This window comes from Rhinoraja longicauda, chromosome 27 (assembly GCF_053455715.1).
Source record: "Rhinoraja longicauda isolate Sanriku21f chromosome 27, sRhiLon1.1, whole genome shotgun sequence".
NCBI lineage: Eukaryota > Metazoa > Chordata > Chondrichthyes > Rajiformes > Arhynchobatidae > Rhinoraja > Rhinoraja longicauda.
This window is the reverse complement of record NC_135979.1, coordinates 12,901,080-12,925,728: the sequence shown is the minus strand read 5'-3', so window position 1 is coordinate 12,925,728 and position 24,649 is coordinate 12,901,080. Positions and strand designations below refer to the sequence as shown.

Sequence of the window (24,649 nt, the reverse complement as noted above, 5' to 3'; positions counted from 1 at the left end):
CCTGGAAAGTTGTATGAACAGGAGCAGTTGTAATTTTAGTTTTGAGGCAGTTTACACAGTTATAAGCCTTCATTAATGTCTAAATTTGATTGCCAGCTGAAAGAGTAGGCAATCAAGAGACATATTTTAATGTGTTGTGTTTAATCTGGAACACAATAATCACAATAATGATAGACTCAAAATGCTCGAGTAACTCAGCGGGTCAGGCAACATCTCTGGAGAAAAGGAATGGATTATATTTTCTATTCCTTTTCTCCAGAGATGCTGCCTGACCTCCTGAGTTACTCCAGCAATTTGTGCCTGTTTTTGGTGTAAACCAGCATCTGTAGTTCCTTCCTGCACAATAATGCCTGTACTTGCAAATGATACCCTCCAATCGTAGATTGACTGAAATATTTGAGTCTGTATATGAATGAGGACATTTAAGGTAAATTTACTGTGCATTTATAAGCGAGGGTTGTACAAGTCTGAAAGTTGCTTTTCATCGTTTCACTATTTCGTGAAAATACAACTGACAATACAGTCAGTTGCTGTCTATATGGAGTATTTACAGTCTCCCTGTGACCACCTGGATTTTCTCTGGGTGCTCCGGTTTCTTCCCACATTCCAAACACGTGCGGATTGATGGGCCTGTGCCCACACTATACTTCTAAACCCTAAACTACACTCTAAACATACCACGATTCTGAAGAAATTTTGCAGTCCAGTGTTGTGATAGCGTATTGATTTATGTCACATAATTAGTTTACAGTAAAAAGTGCTTTGCATGCAAGACTAATTTATCTTCAGACTTCACTGAGAGAACTGAATGTACAGGAAACTCTATTTAGTGTGCCTTTAGCGAAAGAATTATGCATTTTCTATGTTTTGAAATGTCAAACAGTTCATTTAAATTGTTAAGCTTTTATATTTTCTATGACAACTGATTAACAAGTCATTAATTCACACTCTTAGTAACTGCCAATAATGTGAAAAGTGCTTAATCTTCGATTATCTTACCTTTTTCTTTCACTCATAATCTATCTTCAAGCTGCATTTTCTGGCAACATTTTAATGTCATCTGTATTTATGTATCAGCTTTTAGCTGATCGGATTGATAGCAGCATCGCTGAGAAGCGGCTTTGCATTTTGCAGGTATTATTGGAGTACAATTTAAAGGTTCAAGATTCCAACTATCATCTGACACTAAATCATGCATTTGTACTGTAAAATTCACTTTTAGCATACTGTGAACCAAAATGAAAATAGATGATGCACACTGGCATCAAAAAGTTTAAAAACTAAATTTGGTAATTGTGTGGGTGATTAAGGTACCGCGCTAAAGTTTTGTTGTAATATTGCAGTGTTGTGTAGTATTTTAATTATTGGTAGGAAAATAACTGCAGATGCTGGTACAAATCGAAGCTATCACAAAAGAAGGGTCTCGACCCGACCCATTCCCTCTCTCCTAGATGCTGCCTGACCTGCTGAGTTACTCCAGTATTTTGTGATACCTTCGATTTTAATTATTGGTGTCATTTATTTGGATGTGAGTGGTGCTGTTATATTACTCCAGTCATCAGCCCCTGAAGGAAGAATTATATATCATTAGAACAGTCCTCAACAAGTTATCCGTATGGTTCCAGATGCAGTCTAAGATTCAGGCTTCCAACTCTTATCCTCACCTACTTGAATTTTTTCACATTTTAATGTAGAGAAATTCATGATCTTGAGAGTATTGTCAGAATCAAGAACAATCATTCAAAGTGGGTTGGAATCTCTTCCTGGGGCATCAGAGAAGTGGCGATTAGTGGATCAGCCAGGAGTAGTGTTCCTGTCAACGGGGGAACCTGGAATGGTGCAAACTGTCCTAGCTTTCAGTTGGTCCAAGACACTTCGTGATTATTGTGAAAGGAAGGCAGTGAAGCCTGCTGATTTTGTGAAACATTTCAGTATTAAGTTACAATTGCTTTGATTGTGACTCGTGTACAAATATATTGATAAATGACTATACACTCAGAAGGAACGTTTAACTTGCTCGTTAGCTCGGCTTTGCAGTTCAGATCCCAGTTTGAGATGAGCATAAGTGTTTAATGTGCCTGCACGTAATCCACGGTTGGGAGTTATTTGAGTGGAAATTCGTAACATCACAGAAAAGGCAGAGAAAGGAGTCGTACTCCCACAGTAAATAATGTGCTGGTTCGAACCATTAAAGGCGCTAGAGGAGGTGAGTGAGAGATATGCAAGTTTGAAAGATAGTTTGAAAATATGTTTGAATACATTTCACTTTTGAGCAATTTAATGGCACTTTGTTTGAAGTGAAGATTTGTTGCAATTATTTAATGCTTTGATGCATGTCCTGGCAACAACGTACGTTGATTAGCAATAAAGGGCTTGCTTTTTGTGCTGGCAATTCTAGATTAGCTTCCAGAAAACTACTTGATCGGCTGTGAAATGCAAAGGGTTTTATTTGAAGATGCCATTTGTCAACAATACAGATTGTGTGATGAAAACTTGCCATTGCAATCCTTCATTGATAACAGTTTCTTGTTGTTTCTGTCAGTTTTATATTTTTTCAAATGTTAAATTAAAGAGGTTTTCATTAAATTTGCCTTGTGTATTTTTCAGCTGTTAACTGAATAAAACCTTCTGTGGTTTGCAACAGTTTATTCTGACCAAATAGTTTTGTCAATTTACACTCTGATAGCCTTCAGTGTGATGGATTACTGCAAATAAATCAAAATTTGCATCATCCAAAGAAGCTACAATTGTTGTGGCGGCCATCTTGATTGTAATCACGTATAGTCTTTCCCCTGACTAGATAGCACGTAACAAAAAGCATTTTCACTGCACCTCAGTACACATGATAATACTAAACTAACCTGGGGCAGCACAGGAGCTCTGAGGTAGACTTGCTGCCTTACAGCGCTTACAGAGCCAGAGACACAGGTACGATCCCCACTGTTTTTTTAAAATATATATAAAAATGTTATTCCAAAGAAAAACATACAAAGTGAAATGTGATCAAACAAAAGCCGCCTGTATCGGCAGTTTACAAAAGAAGCAATTATCACATTAAAATCCCGCCATCTCTGTCAACAATACATTCGACCCCCCGCGGCGACCAGCATTCATGGAAGACCCCAGAGCCCCCAGTGGACACCGTGTGTTCCCTCTCCAGGGACACGCGGGCACGGACGTAAGCCCGGAACAGGGGTAGGCAGCCGACCTCTGAGAGGCCATCGACTGCCCGCTGCCTGGACCGCGGATGGCCATCTTGGCCAGGCCCAGGAGCAGACCGACAGGGAGACCCCCTCCTCCCTCCCGACCCTCCCCCCTCTGTACCGGGTGCCCACAAATTAAAAGCGTAGGGCTAAAATGGAGCCAGAACTTGAGGAGCATCCCCTTCAGATACTCAAACAGGGGCTTACGATCCCCACTGTGGGTGCTGACTATACGGCGTTTGTACCTTATCCCTGTGACCACGAGATCTTCGGTTTCCTCCCACACTCCAATGACATACAGGTTTGTACTGTAGATTAATTGGCTTGGTATAAAGGTAAATTGTCCCTAGTGTGTTAGGTTAGTGTTAATGTGCGGGGATCGCTGGTCGGCGCATACTCGGTGAGCCGAAGGGGCCTGTTTCCGCACAGTATCTCTAAACTAAACTAAAACTAAATCCGTAGCAACTGTTCCCTGGGACATGACATTCATGAGGATCTCCTGAGATGTTGCTCGTAGTGACTTAGAGCATGCAGTTTAATGAGTTTCAGTAATTCCTTCCGTGACACTCTCCTATTTCTTGTTGCAGTTGTTTCAACAGGCAGTAAAAGTAAAAATATCTCCCCACAACTAAAATAATGTTTTTATCCGTATGCTTCCTTCGGTACCACGTAATGCATATCCATCTTGTACTTTGTGCCTTTTTCTTATGTTGAGTTATCAATGTTCCTTACCTTACGTTATTATGGTTCATTCTGTCCTGAAGTCCATCATTTTCTCACGTCGGAAAACTCGTGGAACTATTGTCAATAGAGCCGGATAAATAAATACGCCTGCATTGAAAATCTGTTCATTTGAGTTCTTTAAAAACATTTTAATGTGCTGTGAGTTGTGGCCGACATTAACCTGCTGCCCTTAAGGGTCCCGACCTGAAACGTCATCCATCCATGTTCTCCAGAGAGGCTGCATGATCTGCTGAGTTACTCCCGCACTTCTTGTATCCTTTTGCATTAACCCACTGCTGCTATCTCCTAGCTCTCATCCTAAGACACTTGGAACTCATGGACAAATGCATAAGTCCAAACTTGCAGGTGATGCTTTGCCAGCTATTTCCATGCTGAACGTCAACTTTGAGTTCCTTTGCATTACAAATCAGCTCTATCACGAGACATGGAAGAGGAATTGTGAGTCATTCACTTCAATTGGGAGTACCTGCTATGGAGGTGAGTGAGTAAAACCAAATTCATATTTCCTTTAAAGTAATTGATTTTCCTGCAATGTATTTTTACATTTTCAATTGATCTGTAATAGCATTTCAGAGATGTTCCGAAACATTCATAATCCTTGCTAGATTTGACAGCTGGCAAAGCCTAGATCATTGGTTAGTATCTGTAAGTGGTGAGTGATGGTGCCTCACAGCCAGCAGGAAATTCTGGCACATTGCATGTGACCCCAAATGACTCTTGGTCAACTGATAAGGTGTGATTGACATAGGTTGCAGTAAATGGGTATTGGAATCCTCTCAATTTTTCCAAAGATAATGCTGGAAAAACTTACAATGATGGGAATATTATATTAAAGCACTAGGCATTTATCGTGGGACTCATTACTGCAATAACTTCCCTATCAAAACGATGGACAAATTATATATGGTATTATCTGATTTATTTGGATAGCATGCAAAACAAACCTTTCCACTGTATCTAGGGACATGTGACCACAATAAACCTGAAATACTGTAAATCAAAACACTGGGTAGTTCATTAAAGCATATGAATGCAGTAAAGCAAGTTTATTTTTCTAATTGCAAGTTTTAATTTTATTCCGGTTGTATTCATACTGTCCTTTAACTGCATTTCCATATTCGGTTACAAGACCATACAGTTCCAAATTATAGTGCCTACAAATTCCCCAAATGAATAACCGAATCAGAAGTATTTGTAGTTTATCTCTTGATGTTTGTAAAGGGCGGCACGGTAGCGCAGCGGTAGAGTTGCTGCTTTACAGCGAATGCAGCGCCGGAGACACAGGTTCGATCCTGACTACGGGTGCTGCACTGTAAGGAGTTTGTACGTTCTCCCCGTGACCTGCGTGGGTTTTCTCCGAGATCTTCGGTTTCCTCCCACACTCCAAAGACGTACAGGTATGTAGGTTAATTGGCTGGGTAAATGTAAAAATTGTCCCTAGTGGGTGTAGGATAGTGTTAATGTACGGGGATCGCTGGGCGGCACGGACTTGGAGGGCCGAAAAGGCCTGTTTCCGGCTGTAGATATATGATATAATATGATATCGTGCAATCATAAGGGTGGATTAGGGTGTCAGGGGTTATGGGGAGAAGGCAGGAGAATGGGGTTAGGAGGGGGAGATGGGTCAGCCATGATTGAATGGGGGAGTAGGCTTGATGGGCCGAATGGCCTAATTCTGCTCCTATCACATGACCCTATTATCTTATGAGCACAGTGGCTATATTAAGTCCTTCAATAACTGTACAATGTTTTCTGTGTCAGATATAATAGTAAACTGGGATATTAGTTGCAAATATTGCATGCAAGTAATCTGATATACAAATGATATATTTGTTTGATTTTGATTTCAGTTACAATTCATTGCAGTTAATCATGACCAAGCAGATTGACAATACTTGTCAAATAAATCTCTTCTGATGCATGACACTAGCATCAATGGTCATCATATCTACTCATCTGAAAGTGAGTCAACATGCAAGAGTTGAGTAATAAAGCTTTTTAAAAAAAGATTTGTCTTCACATACTCTTACTACCACAATTTTATGAAACTTCAAATTACACCGACAATATAACTCCAGGCAGATTAAAGAAACTTTAGCACTTATCTTTTAAATAAGAATTATAGATTGTCAATGATGAACATTTAAGATAATTTCTAAGATGTCTAAAGTGAGGAAAAAATAGATTAACAGTAAACACAATAAAATTGTATCATAGTTTTTATTTTGAAAATATGCTCATACATTTGTATCATTTTACAATATGTAAAGTTATTTTTAAAAATGTAAAATCCTCTAATTTATATACAGCAATAAATAATCATGCTAGCTCTCTTTAGAATTAATAACACTTAATATATTATTTGCAAAGTATAAAACTCTTGATCCCCTTACATTTTTGTTAAACTAATTTTTGTTTGTTTAGCCATCATGCCAATATTGTTCTTGACAAACAATTCAGATATCAGATGCAACTTTAAATGATAGAAGTTCATGCATCAACTTATGGAATGTACATCCAAGTTCGGATACATTGGTCAAAGATCACAGAAATGGAAAGTAAACCTTGGGACTTTAAGAGAAGGTCATTTCTGTTATCCAAGAGATTCAAATGATCAAGTTTAATTACATCCTTTTGCTTTGTTCACTGTGCATTTTATGTTATAATGTATTTATTTAACAGTCAAGAATATTATTGAACTTCCTCCTCCATGTTATTTGTGGTAACATATGATTGTAATAAGCCATTGGATGCTTTTTGTCTACCAGTTTGTTCTAATCCTACATTTTGCCCCTCTTGTAATTGGTTCAGTGATAACCTTTCAAACAAATTCTTTAATGAGTTTGAACACTTCCGCCAGGACTTCAGCTGACTCTAGTTCCCGATACAAGGACATGAACTCCATTCTGAATGCTCCTCCATTTTGAGCAGTCATGGGCCAGAGATTCCAAAGAATTCCTGAATTGCCACTGGGATGTTGCATTTCTCTCAAGAAAGCTTTGTGCACATCTTTAAACCTTTTCCTCTGTATGTCTGATTGTCTCTTTCCCTCGTCACAACTCAAGACAAAGTAACTCTTTTGAAAAGTCTGCTGCTGGTCATGTAAGTTCATAAATGGTAGGAGCAGAATTAGGCCTTTCTGCCCATCAAGCCTACTCCACCATTCAATCATGGCTGATCTATCTCTCCCTCTTAACCCCATTTTTCCTGCCTTCTCCCCAATACCCCTGACGTATTAATCAAGAATCTATCTATATCTGCCTTAAAAATATCCATATATCTATAATATATAAATGACGTGGTCTGGCCAAAAAACCAACCATCAATGTGCTAATCAACTAAGCCACCAGCTGGAGAGAGAATTCCAAAGATCCCCTACTCTCTGTGTGAAGAAATTCTTTCTCATCGCTGCCCTGAATTGCTGTAATAAGCCATTGTATGATTTCTCGACTCCTAGTTTAAGATTCCTCTGGTGGTGGAAATATCAACTCTGTATCTTCCCTGAGGTTTCATGTCATCTCTGTCCTATAGCTTTTCATAAGGCCACCAAACAATTTTTCTATGACTAAAATATAACTCTGGTCTGCAGCTAGCAAGCTATTCCCCCCTGTCATTTTTTGTTTTTGTCTTTGAAGAACATTACAGCATTTGCCATTCTCAACATCTTTAGCTTGATCCCTGTTTTTTTTAAAGATACTTTAGAAAGTTACTCCTGGTATGTGTTGTCAAGCCTCTCTTTAATGGGTGACCCTGAAAAACATTTTACCCTTGAGGCTTCCTGCATAACTTTCTAAAGGTTTTGTTTCATGTACGCCTTGTGAATAAATGCTTGCATAGCATCTTTTCCATGCTGGCATTATTCCTCAGTCATTTCTTTGATCTTACATTTAAAAGTCTTCCTTGTATCTTTACATTGGCGACTATCTTAAAGTAATAATCATGACTCTCCTATTTGTATGTTCATTTCTCCTCCTCTTTTATGGGTAGCAGTGTTTATTTGTATTACCCTAATTTAATCTCCTTATTTATACATAGTTATTTGGACATTCATGCCACCATGTCATACCTGGTGAAGATATTCTCAGCTTTGCCACCTGATCACCATTGCATCATAGAGCTGTACAGCATGGCAACAGGCCCTTTGTCCCACCTTGTCCATGCCGACCAAGTTGGCATACTAGGCTAGTCCCATTTGCCTGCATTGTGAGATAATTTAACGGGTGGAAAAAATCTGATTCCCTTTATACAAAGGTTTTTCCCCTGGTAAGATGGTATCTGAACCACAAGCCCAAGAACATTTTATAAGGGCAGAGTAATTTGACTTATAATACCATCAGAGCAATGTGAAACTAGTACAGCTTAAAGCAGAGAACAGTAGCCCACTTTGCAGCAGATGAGAATTTCCTCAGACGTGTTGTCCACCAGCTTCTCTGAACATGTAATTGGAGTACATAAAGTGGAGTTTCCTTTATCAGGCAGCTCTGGAGAAATCACATTTTGGACAATCCTAATGCTTTAACTTAATACATCACCCGAAGGACTAGGAACGATCATGTATCGCACACGAGGACCTGAACTGATCCAAGCACAACTCCTCATAGTGAGATACAAAATGCTGGAGTAACTCAGCAGGACAGGCAGCATCTCTGGAGAGAAGGAATGGCTGGCATTCGGGTTGAGTCAGGATGGGTGTATTAGGAATTATAGTTTGGCATCCATGTACTTTCTAGGTACTCTGAGAAATACTCTCATTCTGTTATCTGTAAGCAGTAACAAAATAGCTGAAAATAACAAACCATTCCCTTTAAGATCAGTAGTAGCTTAATCACGTGGAAAAAATACTCTATTTCCAAATGGCAGCATACTTTGCAATGCAATCTGTTTCAATAAAAGTACTTTTGTTTTGCCAGCTACAGATTGGTATCAATATTACTATGCAAATAATATTAATACCACAGAGATCAGATTTGAATTAGAAGTAGCTGTCTCCATTTTAATTGCTGCCATTTTAACAGCATGGACCATAAGAAGTAGAAGGGGTCACTGGTAGAGATGAAGGAAGGCACTTCATGAGGAGGGTTTATTGTATATGAAACTATTTAATTTTGATCTCCCCTGAAATGTCTACCAGAATAATTTATTTATTTTAATAGAGGGAATTTGCATGGAATTTGGGATAACATTTGTGCAGGTTGCTGAGGTACAAAGTGTTTTCCATTTGCATTTTCCTTCAATTATTTTCATGAAATATGACATTTTTAGATTTTAGCATCTGCATTGACTTCTGGTCCTGTGTACCGTGCTGTAGAATCCTCTGTTCATTCTTTCCAACAGTCATAAATTCTAACACCAGTGAATTAAAATTCTTACATTAATATCGAAAATTAGGATCATGTTTTAATTGTTTCAATGAACTTTTTTATGTTTCTGCCTGCTATTATTTTGTAATTTGACTCTTACATTTGCTGACATTTTGAATAGGTTCCTGACAGAATCTCTCTTTAACATGTAGCTGTAAGCAATGATTATAAATATGCAAACGTAACCATTGTGCATACTTGTATGGGATAATTATCCAGCTTCTGAAGGAAATTTAAAAGACATTGGGAAATATTTTGTGCTTGATAGTAGTAAAAAGTTCATAATTGGACCATATTTTAAATTTAATTTACTCTTTACCCTTGCTCTCTGGAACATTAGTATTAGCTTTCTGTGCAACACGGTCATTCCATGATGATGGTCTGTGCTCGGGTCTTTACCATTTTCACTTTGAAAGGAACTGTTCGAATCAGCATTTTTTGAAAGGAATTGTTCCATGCTGCAAGGCTTCTATGACTATAGGTTTAGAGGAATATGAGCCAAATGCAGGCAGGTGGGACCAGTGTAGATGGGGCATCTTGGTCAGCATAGGCAAGTTGGGCCAAAGGGCCTGTTTCCATGCTGTAAGACACTACTCTGAGTCTCTGCTTGGAATTAATCTGCAGCAGCACTGTTCAGTGATCAGGTAAGCAGGAGTTGTAGGTACTAATGCCAATTATTAACAGGACAACATGAAACTGAGTGCCACCAGACATTTGATTCTCAAATTGTCTAGATTATTTTTCAAATACTGTAAAGTGCAATTAGTTAACATGAATTATGAGTATAGTGGGGTGGTTTTCAGGGTTCCAACACAGTCCATATACTGTGGCGAATATAAATAACTTGTAGACCTCCTTAACGGACCCTTGTGCTTCTGATTTCTAAGAACTGTCAATGACTTCCTACAAATCTTATTCCCTCAATGGAAGTGAGAAGTTCATAAAGTTAGGTAGTATAAGATAAAGATGCATCTGCATTGAGGCTGGGACTATACTAGCTGTAGTGTTGACCTGTACTTGGTACTATATTCTCTTGGATAACAATTAACACATCTTCCTGATATTGAGGAGAAATCCGTGACTGGTCACCAATGCCAAATGCGTGCATGAGTATTGGCTGCCAATTGACTCACTTTTGCAACTACCTCCACTGAAGTGCATGAAATAGAACTGCCCAGGGGGCATTCTTATGTGTGCACAGTAATGGCAACACTAGAGACATTGTATACACTGGAATTTAGAAGGATGAGAGGAGATCTTATCGAAACGTATAAGATTATTAAGGGGTTGGACACGTTAGAGGCAGGAAACATGTTCCCAATATTGGGGGAGTCCAGAACAAGGGGCCACAGTTTAAGAATAAGGGGTAGGCCATTTAGAACTGAGATGAGGAAAAACTTTTTCAGTCAGTGAATCTGTGGAATTCTCTGCCTCAGAAGGCAGTGGAGGCCAATTCTCTAAATGCATTCAAGAGAGAGCTAGATAGAGCTCTTAAGGATAGCGGAGTCAGGGGGTATGGGGAGAAGGCAGGAACGCGGTACTGATTGAGAATGATCAGCCATGATCACATTGAATGGCGGTGCTGGCTCGAAGGGCCGAATGGCCTCCTCCTGCATCTGTTGTCTATTGTCTATTTCAACTTCAAATTATCCAACCAAACAATGTTTGCTACAAAGTACTAAGAGAGCACAGGAAAAGCATGTATGTGCAGAAACCTTAATAAATAGTTTAGATTATCTAGAACTGTGACAAAGAGAAGTACAGCATGGGAACTGGCCCTTTAGCCCACTTATTCTGCACTGACCACTCACACTAATCTTATGCTGATCCTACTCTCACTACTTCTGTCCACTCTCCAAATTCTACCACTCACGCACGCACGCACAAGGAACAATTTGCATTTGCCAATTAACCTATTCCTTCTATCCAGAGATGCGGCCTGTCCTGCTGAGTTACTCCAGCATTATGTGTCTACCTTCGGTGTAAACCAGCACTTGCAGCCCCCTCCCATGCAAACCTATCAAACCCTCTGTCTTTGGGATGTTGGGGGAAACCCAAATGGTCATGGAGAACTTGGGAACTTCACACAGTGATCCCCAGGATTGAACCTGGATATCTGTTGCTGTAAGGCAGCGGCTCTACCTTTGTACCACCCCTGCATGTCACTTCAATGAGTTGTAAATTTGAAACATCACGTGGATGTGTACTTGAGCCGTGACCTGCGATGTTTATGGACCAAGTAATGGACGATGGGTACAGAGGTATCACTTGCTGAATAATCTCCTTCAATGCAAATATCCTGGCTGGCTGGAATAACCTCCAAAGCCTCACGGCATAAAGGTCAATTGGAGTCTGTACTGCAATAGTACTGCCATTTTCCCCACTATCTGAGTTTGGTGATGCAAACTAAAGCAAGTTTACCGTTTTACTACCTTTTCTCCAGAAATGCTGCCCGACCCATTGAGTTACTCCAGCATTTTGTGTCCATCTTCAGTGTAAACCAACATCTGCAGTTGCTTCCTACACTTACAGTTTATATATCTATTTTTGAAGACTGAAAAAGGGTTATATTTTGGATATAAAAAGACTCATTAAAATTTATCTTCATTATATCAAGATATAGGATCTCGCAATGTGCAAATTGGCCACCATATTACAAACAGTATTCACACTCCACAAGCTGTAAAAATGCGCTTTTTTTAAATGAAAATATTTTCCATAGAAATTCATGAAAATACTGATCGGGAAAAAAATCTTGACAGATATTAATAGCATACAATCTGGAGTGAGTGAAATATTAATGAAAATCTACTGTTGAATTGCATTAATGCAAATGAAGCCCTCTTGTATTATAAATTATAAAGCTGGACATTTTCCAGCTAACATTGTTAAAACTAATCGAACTGGCAGAAGTCATACTCTGCAATTTACAAAGCCCGCAAGCAGTGTGTAATCAGTAGATTACCACACCAGACACCAGTGAAATATGGCCTTTTTTTTTGATGACTCGTGCAAGCTCCATCGAACAAACTGCAAACCAGTCTTAAAAACATGTATACAACATCTGTTTTTAGGTCATGACTAATGGTCTGGAATATTGATATGTTAATAAATATTTCAAAAGATATTTGGTCAGGTGTATGGTTTAGGGACTAGCTCAGAATGCCATTTTGGTCAGCGTGGATAAGTTGGGTCAAAGGGCCTCTTTTCCATGCTGTATAAATCTATGACTCTGATAAAATATTAGCAGATTTTAAAGGTGTTGCAGGAAATCTTTATTTTATCTTGTAAACATTACCTGGAAGAGTTTGGAAAGTGTTATGCTTATGGTCTTTTTCATTCCCCTCCTGCTGTGTGCTGCAGTAACTGGGATCTGGTGCAGTTTCTGAACTTGCCTCAGATGCTTGGGCAGATTAAGCTGTCTACCAACCCCTCCCCCCTCCCCCCCCCTGCCCCAACTCCTGTCAAGTAATTAATGAAAGGCATCTGAAACTGTGACTGAGTCAATCATGTATCTGGAGATAGACACAAAAAGCTGGAGTAACTCAGCGGGTGAGGCAGCATCTCTGGAGACCTCGACCCAAAATGTCATCTATTCCTTTTCTCCAGAGATGCTGCCTGTTCCGCTGAGTTACTGCAGCTTTTCGTGTCTATCTTCGGTGCAAACCAGCGTCTGCAGTTCCTTCCTGCACATGTATCCGGAGAGATGGTTTTCCTAAGTACTCAGCAGAACCTTTTAATATATTTCTTACAGAATTAATAAAATGTCACAATTTTGACCAGGTAACGTTAATCTCCTCTGGAAGGCAAGCAAGAGCTATAAACCAAAAGTAAAAGTTGACTCCTGTGCACTTACAGAATGGATGTTAAGATTTGATACATCAATAGTCCATCTATTCCACAAACTCTAAAGTATTTCTGCTGAAGGGAAATATTGGTCAAGATCTTACATACATAACTCATTCGGATGGATGTGCATAATTATGATATATAATAAAAAGCTCATAACACTAAAATGAGCAGAGTTGATGTCAAATTATTTTGTTCTGGTTTCTAAAAAACATGTCCGTGTTTCCTTTTAAGCCTTAATCTCTAACGATTGAAGAAGGCTGGAGGAGAGAGTCATAGATAATCACTGAACATGGTCATGCAAATAATGAGACTCAGTTGAGATGACAGTTGAAAGAACACAATTCAGTAACAAGGAACTTAAATGAGAAATGACAGAAATGACCTTCAATCTATTCCAAAAAAAGACACAAAATGCTGGAGTAACTCAGTGGGTAACTCATGCTGGAATAATTCAGGCACAATCTCCAGAGAACATGGATAGATGACATTTTGGGTCGGGATGGTCCCAACCCGAAACGTCACCTATCCACGTTCTCCAGTGGTGTTGCTTGATCTGCTGAGTTACTCCAGCATTTTCTGTTTTTCCTTGATATAAACCAGCAACTGCAGTTCCTTTTTACTACATTGGTTCTACCCTTTTATTTTGAGTGGCAAACATTCCTTGTTTTCTCAGTTATATGGTTTGCTTAAGCACATAAATGATAGAAGAAAAATGATCTGCAATTGTTGTATTTACTGCATGCAATATAAATTTCAGAAATTGCTCCAACACAATTTTGAAGTGAATTATGTTGTCTGGTGTTATGCAGTGAGGCAAATATAATTTTACTACAAGTAGCTCGTTCATCAGAGATATTTTATCCTGCACATATTTTGCTCAAAGGTATTTTGTGCGTAACAGCAATAATGTGAATGACTGCAAGGAAAATGGTCCATTGTTAAAATAATAGCTTTTGAGTGGAGTGCTGTAACATTATGATATAGTTAAATCTAAGTTATCTTAAATCTGAAACTTTGATGATTATAATCAAGCTTTGTCCCATTCTTGAGGAAGGAGTGTTGTTTCAGCGAAATTGGATTTGAAAAAATAAATATTTTATTAAAAAAGAAGTATGTTTGGGAATACTTCAATTATTTATGCTTGGTTTTCTAGAGGTCACACTTTCAGAGTTTAAATCAATCATAATGCAATGGTGTAATTTTGCCTCGGGAAAATTTAAATAATAATAATACGATGTTGCAGGACGATTCAGTAGGAATGTGAAAAAATAAGCTAAATCTCTTCCAAATTCTCAACAGACACATTGTGGACTAGGTTACAGATTGCCATGTCTACTGGAATTATCAGCAACATTTTTGTGTGAGATTCATGGAAAGCAGCTTGCATTGAATACAGCTGGCTCACCTTTTTCTGAAAATAATTTACATCGTACACAGACGATGCAAATGATTGGCATATTTGTAATACTTTTGATTAGCATTATCATGCGTATTTGAGGAAGGATTAAGATTTTTTTTAAATAGCACAACACCTAACTGTGACGTTCCCCAATTCAAAAGGATATGGAATCCTTGTTTTTGAACTAGGGGTTTAATATCAAGAGACAAATTGAGTTTACAAAGAGTTAGTCGTTTTCCCATAAGTTGATGCTATATCTATTTATGAAGCCATAAACTGTAGACACAGGGAACTGCAGATGCTGGTTTACAAAAAAAAGCAAAGTGCTGGCGTGGCTCAGTGGGTCAGGCAGCATCTCTGGAAGACATAGATAGGTGACATTTCAGGTCGAAAATCTTCTACAGACTAATTGTGGGCCTCGAGCTGAAATGTCACCTGTCCATGTCTTCCAAAGATGCTGGCTGACATGCTGAGTCACTCCAGCACTCTGTATTTTTTTTATTTATGAAGCTACATCGTTTAAACAATTTCACCCCTTCTTTAATGTTTGTTTCATTTTAATCCACTGTAATCATACGGTGCATTTTCATTCTCCTGCATCTAGTTGATCAGAACTCTGAAGAGTTCTACTTGACTACAAATAAGGAAAGTGATATGTGGGTGTTTGGAAAAGGTGTGTTTTGTGGACACCTGCAAAGAAGAAAAATATGCATTCATCTCCAGTACACATCCAAAGTGTTTCCTGGGTTCCCCTGGCAATGCAATGTTGGTCTGCACAGACTCACCATGTGTAGAAAATAGGTTTCACTGAGATACATGAGAAAGACAAGAATCCCAGCCTCCATCTTTTGTGTGTGTGTGCGTGTGTGTCAAAGGATGGTGTCTCTTAAGTTGATAAGTTATAGGAACAAGATTAGGCCAATCGGCCCATAATGTCTACTCCGCCATTCAATCTTTCCCTGTCAAGCCCATTCCCCTGCCTTCTCCCCGTAACCCCGGACACCCTTGCTAATCAAGAATCTCTTCATCTCCGCTTTAAAAATATCCATTGACATGGCCTCCTCAGCCGTCCGTGGCAATGGATTCCACAGATTCACCACCCTCGTGGTGGGTGACCTTTGAAGGTCAATTCAGCTATGTTTTATATTGGTCTGAGGGGCTTGTTGCCAACAGCTGGACTCCAGCAGCAGACCCAAGTATGGGGCATACCAATGCAAGCGATGCATCCCATTAAATAAATTGCCGTGCACAGGAAAGCAGCAGGTCTCTTCCCTCTGTCATTCTGTAAACATCGGACATGGCCATTCAGTCACAAGAGCTGCTTGTACCATTCCAGTAGATCTCGGCTGATCTACACCTGGGCTCTATTCACCCAACTTTGGCCATAAACTTAGGGCGGCACGGTAGCGCAGCGGTAGAGTTGCTGCTTTACAGCGAATGCAGCGCCGGAGACTCAGGTTCGATCCTGACTACGAGTGCTGCACTGTAAGGAGTTTGTACGTTCTCCCCGTGACCTGCGTGGGTTTTCTCCGAGATCTTCGGTTTCCTCCCACACTCCAAAGACGTACAGGTATGTAGGTTAATTGGCTGGGTAAATGTAAAAATTGTCCCTAGTGGGTGTAGGATAGTGTTAATGTACGGGGATCGCTGGGCGGCACGGACTTGGTGGGCCGAAAAGGCCTGTTTCCGGCTGTATATATATGATATGATGATGATATGATGATAAACCTTGCAATTACTTATCCTAATTAAAGGCTTCAGCCAGAAAGGCAGTCCACACTTGAGGAAAACAAAGTGCAGAATTGCCACTTTGAATTCCGTGTTTTGATGGACTGTTCTGTACTATGAATTTAAAACTTAGTTTAGTTTAGAGATACGGTGCGAAAACAGGCCCTTCGGCCCACCGAGACCGCGCCGACCAGCGATCCCCGCACATTAACACTATCCTACACACATCAGGGACAATTTTATTACACTTACACCATGCCAATTCACCTTCAAACCTGTGTGTCTTTGGATTGTGGAAAAAAAACAAAGATCTCAGAGAAAACCCACACTGTCACGGGAAAACTCCGTGCAGACAGCACCCGTAGTCAGGATTGAACTCAGGCGCTGTAAGGCAGCAACTCTACCGCTGCGCCACCGTACCTTAATTTAGAACGCTCAAAATGGAATTTGATGTCCCTATTTAACTATTTGTCTGCCATTTTAACATGCAAATTATACACAAAATAGGAGCAAGAGTAGACTACCTTGCCCTTGTCCCTCCGTGACCGTGGCTGACCTCAATGGTTCAATGTTACTTTGCCACATTAGAGCCCTGTTCCAAGCCTCGTTGTCTTCTGTGCCACCAGCACTGAGTCCTCGATTCCCTGATCTTTCAAAGCTTTATCTACCTGCTCTTTAAATGCCTACGGTAATCTGGCTCCCACAACCTGTCGGAGTGGAGCTTTGGAGATTTTCCACCCTCCGCAACACCAAGTCAGTTTTAAAAAGATGCCCCTCATTCGAGACTGTCTCACGAGTGGAAATATTTCAACATCTACCAACTCATGATCTCTTTGGATGCTGTATGTTTCAATAAAATCAGCCCTCATTCTTCTAAACTCCAAAGAGATCTTAAAAAAAAATTACTATCAAGCTTCAGTATTTTTGTATCGACACTTATTGCTCATCAACCACATAAATGTCAATGAAATGGTAGGCAGCACAGACATCATCACAATTCACTTGTACTGATAACTACAGAAACATACTGTGGACAGCACCACGTCGAAGAGGAACATTAATGCAGGCCTCAAAAGCATTGGTAGTTTTAAAAGCATAGCAATAATTCTGTCCAAAGATCCCTCCGATTAATAATTCACTTCAATGAATTAGATGTTACTAGTTTGCCATTTACTTACGGGTTATGTCACGGGAGACGGCCATTCGGCCCATCAAGTTCATGCTGGCTCCCAGCTGAGCAATCCCATCAGTCCCAGTCCCCTCCTTATCTCCCCACAGGCCTGCAACTTATCCCCTGTCACGTGCCCGTTAATTTCCTCGGTTCAGGATTAAAAGAAAAGAAAGACAATATGTATTTTGAGATCACTCTATACGCTGCAGATGTGGTGTGAAATATGCATCGGGTCCAGAACCTAAATTGCATTAATGGCACTCTGAAATATGACCATGTTGCTTTAATAATGAATACAAATCAGGAAGCCTTTACCGAGTCTTCTCCGTTCTCTAGTTTGGTAAAGCTTCACGCTGCTGTTAAGAAGGAAAAGATGAAAGAAAATTCTCAGCATGTCTATTTAGTTTCACATCTACGAGTTTGGTCACCTTTGACTTTAAACAGTGCTTTTTTTTAATGACGGTACAATATACCGACATCATTCAAAATTTAAACATCATTTTTTCATTTTCCGGCCACGTATGTCTATTAATCATGCGTACCGATACCTTTTTGGGTACAAAAAAAGACCCATCTTTAAAGCTTCATTGATATTGGCCATAAAAATAATGAAATAAATCACGTGAGCTCTTTGCACTGGCCGATGCTAATGGTTTGTTGGCAGAGAAGACTGGAAATTTTAAAATGTGCCATTTCTTTCTAGATTAAATTTCATTTTTCACATTGCAGACCTTACGTTATAGGAAATAACTTGCTTGCAAGCCAGAAATCATTCGTAAGCAAAACAGAGATTGAATCCCATTGAGTACCATTGGGACTTTACATCGCTGGTGCGGCTCGGCCGCTGGACTTAACAGTGCCCGGTGTGGCTCGGCCGCGGGGCCTAACATCGCCCGGTGCGGCTCGGCCGCGGGGCTTAACATCGCCCGGTGCAGCTCAGTCTCGGGACTTTTCATCGCTGGTGCGGCTCGGCCGCGGGACTTAACATCGCCCGGTGCGGCTCGGCCGCGGGGCTTTACATCGCTGGTGCGGCTCGGCCGCGGGACTTTTCATCGCTGGTGCGGCTCGGCCGCTGGACTTAACATCGCCCGGTGCGGCTCGGCCGTGGGACTTAGCTGCGCAAGGCTCGGTCGCGGGGCCTTCCATCGCCCGGCTCGGCCGCAAGATGTTTCAGTGCCCGGTGCGACTCGGCCGTGGGGACTTCCACCCCCTTGCGGGGACTGTGCGGGTCGGTCGGGGACGAGCTGTCTGTCCGTGGGCGTGGGGAAGAGAGTGGAAGTTTTGTTGCCTCCATCACAGTGAGGGGGTGTTTGGAGTCACTGTGATGGACGTTTGTGTTGGGGTTATGTGTCTTGTGTTCTTTGTGTGACTGCTATGTAGTTTCGTTCGGTACCTTGGTACCAAATGACAAATAAAGCTCTGTTGAACTGTATGGGAATAGAAATATAATGATCTTTGCAACAAAAAAGTTCTCGATGAACTTCAAAAGACGTCTCGCCACGATCCGATCCTTGCAGAGAAGTTTGCTTGTGCGGAGATCACGAAGTGCTGTCACCACAGACAGTGAGTGGTCCAAGTCATATTCCTCATTGTACCTTTACCAGTGTTTTAATATCCTGTTGTTTGCATTTCTTTCTGCGATGGCTTGTGTCAACTAATAGTTCGTCCAAAGAACAGTCAGTGTGTGAACGTTGAGGCTTTGCAGCCATTTCTAGCAGTTTGTTTCTGCGTTGGAATATCCATCCGTTCACGGGAATGTAGAGGTGAAACCTTGGGTAAATTACCTTTTGCTGCAGCGTACAGAAATCCTCAAAACCGTTGCACCTTCTCCACATGTGAGGAATTAAAATGCCCCTTGCCCTTGTTGAAGATGACCATTCCCAGGAACTCTTGATTCAAGTGTGCTTTGAAATCTGTTCATGAAGCAGGGCGCGCACAGTGTTCCACTGGAGGTTGCTGCTTCTTCCCAGGAGAGAGTTAATGGGTCAATTAAACCATCCTCATTGGCCGCATAAAAGTCAGGCTTCAATGATGTGCACAGAAGGCTTGTTCTTCGGGAACTGAATAAAAGGATGAAATTGTTATTTAGGACAGCGTTTTGTTAGCATGTGACGTTATCACGACCGGTTCCATAGATGAGGATGGTCTGCCCAGTGACTGGGAACATCTACTCCCCTTCCCATCCCCACATCGACCTTTCTGCCCTTGGCCTTCTCCACTGCCAGACTGAGGTCAGATGCAAACTGGAGGAACAGCACTTCATATTCTGCTTGGGTAGCTTACAAGCCAACGGCATAAACAGTGAATTATACAACTTCAAGTAATACATCCCCCCATTCCCTCTTTCTTCCCCGCACCCAACATCCCCATCCTGGTGCACTTCCATTTCTCCCACTATTTCCATCACCCTAGTCCCCCCCCTTCTTTTATACACTCATCTTCCATTCCCAAGTCCCTCATTTCCCTCCCCCCCCCTTTTTTCTCCCCCTCTTTCACCATCCTCCTGCCCCCTTCTACCAATATCCCTCCCTCTGGCTTTACATTTCATCCCTCCTTTTCTCTCCTTATCTTTTCCAGCTCTTTTCCTCCCTTCAATCAGTCCGAAGAAGGATCCTGACCTAAAACATAGTCTTGTATTTTAATTAATTTATGAGCCGTATGTAAAAACATACAAGGAATTTGATTTGCTATACAGTCACACCAAAAAAGCAAGACACACAACTGCATGTTAGGCCGCAGTGCGGACGGAGATATGATACGGAAAAAGTCGCAGGAGAGAGATTAAAAATAGTTTCCCCCACAAAACTAAAGATACACTAAAACATATATTTAACAACAGACTAAAAACAACGAAAGAAGAAAAGGACAAGACAGACTGTTGGCGAGGCTGCCATCGTACGGCGCCACCCTGTGGACAGTCCAATCCCTCTCCAAACGCTCTCTGACCCGCTGAATCACTCCAGTGCTTTGTGTTTTGTTCAAGATTCCCGCGTCTGCAATCTCTTGTAGATACAAGGTACTGCAGATGCCTGTTTGTACAAACAAAAGACACAAGTGCTGGATTAACTCAGTGGGTCGGGCAGGAGTGTCTTGTGTATCCGTAAAACAAAGTTACATTTCTTTGGTCATTCCTCATTGAGACCCTAATTTATCAAGCAGTTCTACAGAACAATTAGAAGCCTTTCAATGATAATCTGATATTGATATTCTTTAACAATTTCAGATTGAATGATGATAACAACATAGAAAATAGGAGCAGGAGTAAGCCATTCGGTCCTTCAAGCTTGCTCCACCATTCAATTTGATCCTGTCTGCTTTGCCCCCATCCTCGTCTCTGCCCGATGTGTCAAAAATGTATCTTTTCCCTCTTTAACTACTCCTTCCCTCCCCTCCCCGGATCTACCCATCACTTCTAAAGGTTTCAACCTTTATCATTTGCTATTCCTTTTTATTGCTAATCATAAACAATGACTTTTAAAGCGTTCATTTACTCCCCCTTTGGGCGTGTACGGGCATGTGATATTACACACCTTCTCAGCTTGAACAGCTGGACAACATTGAACGACGTGCAGCCCAAGATTCGCTGAGACGACATCAAAATTGGACTTGTATCCACCCAAGCATTCTCCTTCTTAGAGCCACTATCCATGCGTGAGGCAGATAATCTGACTTGACTGACTAATGTTCAGATTTGGGACTGGTCAATACATTCAATGAGGAAGCCAAATTAAATTTCCAAAGTATAGAATAGAAAGCAGAAGTCACAGTGTCCTGAAGAGCTGCTTTAATTATTCCCTATTCTATCAATTGCAGCAGATGGCTGGTATAGTCATTTTGTTTTTACGCTTAGCTAAGCAGAGCACAACATACATCTAATTTTCAAACTGTCATAACAATTATAATTCATGTGAAACCAAGGCGCACACAGTAAAAGCCTTGACTGTTTACATTGTTCCTTCTTCTCTTTGCTGACAGGGTGATACCACCGGTAACAAGAGCATTATTTTAGGATGTCACATTAGCAGCATTAATGCAACCTGCATACCCTTTGCGTTATCAGTTTAAACAGTTAATGGCTTGCAATTAGGTCTATTTCTTGGAACTTGTAGCTGTTTTAAAACAAGTTGGTCTTTATATTATACAATTCAGTGTAATCTAATCTGATCTTAATATAAACAAACAAAGTGATGATTTCTGTTTCTAATGCTACATTTCATTGCATTTTGACAAAAGATCTTTTACCTTAAACGTTAATACATCTACGCTACGATTTGGCTGCGCCTAACGGCTGCGGCTCTCTGGCAGTCTGTTTGTCTTTTTTTCTTTTTTTTGTTTGTGTCGGTGTTGGGATGGTTTTTGTTTCTGTTTTTGGCTGTGTATGTGTGGGGGGGGGGGGGGGGGGGGTGGGTGTGTGTGGGGGGGGGGGGGGGGGGTGGGTGTGTGTGGGGGGGGGGGTGGGTGTGTGGGGGGGGGGGTGGGGGGGCGGGGGAAACCTTTCTTTTATTAGGTCTCTTCCCCGGGGCGCAGCTCGCCCGCGGGGCCTTCCATCGCCCGGCGCGGCTCGGCCGCTGGACTTAACATCGCCGGCGCGGCTCAGCCACGGGACGTTTCAGTGCCCGGTGCGGCTCGGCTGCGGGACTTAACATCGCCGGCGCGGCTCGGCCGCGGGACGTTTCAGTGCCCGGTGCGGCTCGGCTGCGGGACGTTTCAGTGCCCGGTGCGGCTCGGCTGCGGGACGTTTCAGTGCCCGGTGCGGCTCGGCTGCGGGACGTTTCAGTGCCCGGTGCGGCTCGGCTGCGGGACGTTTCAGTGCCCGGCGCGGCTCGGCTGCGGCTCGGCTGCGGGACTTAACATCGCCGGCGCGGCTCGGCCGCGGGACGTTTCAGTGCCCGGTGCGGCTCGGCTGCGGGACGTTTCAGTGCCCGGTACGGCTCGGCTGCGGGACTTAACATCGCCGGCGCGGCTTGGCTGCGGGACGTTTCAGTGCCCGGCGCGGCTCGGCTGCGGGACTTAACATCGCCGGCGCGGCTCGGCCGCGGGACGTTTCAGTGCCCGGCGCGGCTTGGCTGCGGGACGTTTCAGTGCCCGGTGAGGCTCGGCCACTGGACTTAACATCGCCCGGTGTGGCCGCGGGACGCTTCAGTGCCCGGGGCGGCTCGGGGCGGCTCGGGGCGGGGCCTTCCATCCCCTTGCGGGGGCTGTGCGTGTCGGTTGCCCCGGTAGGGGTCGAGCTGTCTGTCCGTGGGTGCGGGGGGAGGAGAGGGGAAGTTTTGTTGCCTCCATCACAGTGAGGGGGTGTTTGGAGTCACTGTGATGGATGTTTGTGTTGGGGTCGGGTGTCCTGTGTTCTTTTCTTTTTTTGCTGTGTCTTGTGACTGCTGAAATTTCGTTCGGTGTTGTGCCGAGTGACAATAAAGTTTTGTTATGTTATGTTATGTTATGTTATGTTATTATCATTCATTATATTTACTTTATTTACAGGCCTGTTGTGTTGTTGCTGCAAGAATGTCACTGTTCTGTTATCGGTACATGTGCCAGTTAAACCCCCCCCCCGTGACTCTCCTCTCAAGTTCTGGTGAATTAATTCTCAAATTTTCTTTGCTTGTTTCAAAAAGTGCATTGTTTATGTTTTAAATACCAAAAATACCAGAAGCGTAGCCACACGTGAAAGCTGATTGCCGTGCGGGTTTGATGCTTGGCCTGGACCCTTTGTTACTTCAGCTGGAGGAAAGGCCCAGGTGTACGTGAGGTAGAATGGGCCATACACATGCAACTGGGCCATATGGACCATTCCCCTGCAAGCTCCTGCCCTTCTGGTGAAGGGCGATCACAGAGACAATGTGGTGGGCGGCAGATTGAGGGTGGGAAGGAGATGATTACCAGCAAAGATGGGAAATTGGTAAGAGGGTCCCGACGGCAGTTTTGGTGTAGGAGATCAGAGGGGAAATAAGGTAGATATGCGGATTAGCAAGATGAAAGGAAGAAGAAACCCATCTTTACACAGATAGGAAATCTAAGACTCATCAATATTGACCAGGTGAGGATGGCAGTTTTAGGTCATTCCAAATAGCCCTCAACCATCTGGTTAAGCCCTGCTTCAGTATTCAAGGGAAGGCACAAAGTACTGGAGTAATTCATCAGGCCATGCAGCATCTCTGGATAACATGGGTAGGAGTCATTTCAGGCTGGGAACAGACACAAAATGCTGGAGTAACTAAGTGGAACAGGCAGCATCTCTGGAGAGAAGGAATGGGTGATGTTTCGGGTCGAGACTCTTCTTCAGACTAATCTGTCTGATGCTGGCTGAGTTACTACAGCATTTTGTGTCTGTCGTCGATTTAGACCAGCATCTGCAGTTCCTTCCTACACGTTTCAGGTTGGGACCCTTCTTCAGACTGAAGTCTTGAAATGTCACCTATCTATGTTCCCCAGAGATGCAGTCTGATTCACTGATTTACTCCATAGGAAAATAACTGCAGATTAAGGTATCACAAAATGCTGGAGTAACTCAGCAGGTTAGGCAGCATCTCTAGAGAGAAGGAATGGGTGACGTTTCGGGTCGAGACCCTTCTTCAGACTGAAGAAGGGTCTCGACCCGAAACGTCACCCATTCCTTCTCTCCAGAGATGCTGTCTGGCCTGCTGAGTTACTCCAGCATTTTGTGATACCACTGATTTACTCCAGCACTTTGTGCCTTTTCTAAGATGTCTAAATGGAACAGCATCTGCAGTTCCTTGTATCTCAGCATTCAAGGCTTGTGCAATTTCACATGGTTGGATTTTGTGCAAACGACAAGACCCATGGGTCTTTCCCTGGCTGATGTCCCTGCAAGCATCCAGCAGTCTTTGTAGTTGCATCCTATTTACATAAATGTACCACTTGCACACAATGTTTTAAACATAATCGAGCTTTGGAGAAAATTCTCTTGTGTGATGCATAAAAACTTGGCATTGCCTGAGAGAAATTAGTGTTTTTATCTTTTAAGCATTTTACTGGAAATATTAGCTTAAATATCCTTGGGCAATGGTGAAAGATTTTCTTTTGATACAAGTATATTTATCTTTGGTTTTACAGGTAAGAAGGAGAGATTGTGAGACAATTACTTTAAGTAGCTGGAGAGCCTGATACATCATCTATCCTAAATGGTTTGTCTATAGAATTCATTCTTTCCATTATTCTACCTATGCTTATT

General features: G+C 42.0%; 1 protein-coding gene across 5 annotated transcripts in view; it reads right to left on the bottom strand.

The window, feature by feature from the left end:
* fndc5a (fibronectin type III domain containing 5a) overlaps positions 1 to 24,649 on the bottom strand; it is a 96,468-nt gene that overhangs the window by 3,341 nt on the left and 68,478 nt on the right. The window contains exons 6-7 of one of the 5 annotated variants that reach the window (XM_078423120.1): positions 20,404 to 20,486; positions 19,342 to 19,517 (exon numbers count right to left, since the gene is read on the bottom strand). The exons of 1 other annotated variant lie outside the window; for it this stretch is intronic. In XM_078423120.1, coding sequence (XP_078279246.1) covers positions 19,483 to 19,517; positions 20,404 to 20,486 — 118 coding nt within the window. In that variant the 3' untranslated portion in view covers positions 19,342 to 19,482. Of the gene's footprint in view, positions 1 to 12,813; positions 19,518 to 20,403; positions 20,487 to 24,649 lie in introns of those variants that run through there. 3 more of the 5 variants (XM_078423121.1, XM_078423119.1, XM_078423122.1) reach the window with 3 other exon arrangements.